This window comes from Trametes versicolor (genome assembly GCF_000271585.1).
Source record: "Trametes versicolor FP-101664 SS1 unplaced genomic scaffold TRAVEscaffold_117, whole genome shotgun sequence".
In the NCBI taxonomy this organism is placed as follows: domain Eukaryota; kingdom Fungi; phylum Basidiomycota; class Agaricomycetes; order Polyporales; family Polyporaceae; genus Trametes; species Trametes versicolor.
The window spans coordinates 1,996-3,211 of record NW_007360437.1 but is presented as its reverse complement, the minus strand read 5'-3'; the positions used below and the strand labels follow the sequence as shown (position 1 = coordinate 3,211).

Below are 1,216 nucleotides of genomic sequence, written 5' to 3'. Positions count from 1 at the left end.
GAGCATTAATTCAACGTCGGGTGCTAAGCCCCTTAACCCCTCCCCTCTCCCTCCGTCCAACATGTCTACTCGTTCGGGTGCAATCACTGATGCGATGTGAGTATCGCAACGCTGTCCTGTCACAGGACTTCCGTTCTTATGACGCTTCAGGTTTTCTGCTCACTGTCGAGGGGTTCTCTCCTTGAGCCCGGACCCCTTGCAATGCTTCTCTGTGATCGATGCCCAGTTGCATGGGGTGATGCGTCGGACCCCGTCCGGGGAATGGAAGTGTAAGCGGCACCACATTCAGTGTGGTGAAGTCGTGCTGATCAATACACAGTTGAGCTTCTCGTGAAAGACGTGCCCGGGGGAAAGCGTCACGCAGTGGCATTACACTGTCTTGATGTCAAACGAGACTCGGTAATTTCTAATACCCAGCCTATTGCGCTATACTTACCTGGGGATAACCACAGGTTTCCTCGATCATGAACGCGAAGTGCGAGGACTGCAAGCAATCCCTGTGCATCTTGTTTGATGGAAACGACGCCATGGAAGACTTCTTCATGAAGTACATGCTGGAGAAGCTGCGTTGGCAGGCCCGGCTCGACCGGCATGTCGTCGAAGACATCATATACTCGCTCCTCAAATCATTTTGCGACGTCATAAAGGAGTGCCCCATCAATGCCACAGGAGAACTAGCAGAGGCTCACGAGAACGGCGGCTACGCATACGCCGTTGCGTCGCTCATGACGAAGCTCGGGAGCGAAGCCCAGGGTGTTACCGCGGATGTCGTCGAACAGTTGAAGAGGTCTCTGTCTCTTGACGAGTAGTCGGATGTGCTCGTGGTTGTAGAGCTCCTGTACTATATAATCATGGGCACCTTCGCTGTTCAACGTGCATATCAATAGCACGGCTTCTCCTCTGCCAGAGTATCTTTGCACATGTTCGAGCGACATAGTCACCTTAAACATGGTCAATCCCTCTACGTCTGGCGCGAGCCTTGAACTTGCTTGAATATGAAGCTGTGCCAAGCGCTGAGAGAGTGAGGGCGTGGGCGCCTCTTGGCGGATAGAAGGCCCGGCCGGGGCATCGGCCCGTGGCATCGTAGGCGGGCGTCCATCCGCAGTTCCGAGTCACTGAGTCCCCCACGACAATGCCCATCTTCACCTATACTCGCTGCACTCGTCGGCAACTCCTCTCATGGCTATCTATTCCGAGGATACTGGAAAACGCGTAG

The 1,216-nt window shown here is 54.3% G+C and overlaps 1 protein-coding gene across 1 annotated transcript; it reads left to right on the top strand.

Annotated features, from left to right (window-relative positions):
• Nucleotides 1-61: 61 nt before the first annotated feature.
• TRAVEDRAFT_54718 (uncharacterized protein) lies at nucleotides 62-809 on the top strand (the record flags this gene model as incomplete). The annotated part of the gene is made up of 4 exons (XM_008047661.1): nucleotides 62-96; nucleotides 151-269; nucleotides 320-399; nucleotides 453-809. The coding sequence occupies 4 exons, from the start codon at nucleotides 62-64 to the stop codon at nucleotides 807-809; spliced, it is 591 nt and encodes a 196-aa protein (XP_008045852.1).
• Between the last annotated feature and the right edge of the window lie 407 nt (nucleotides 810-1,216).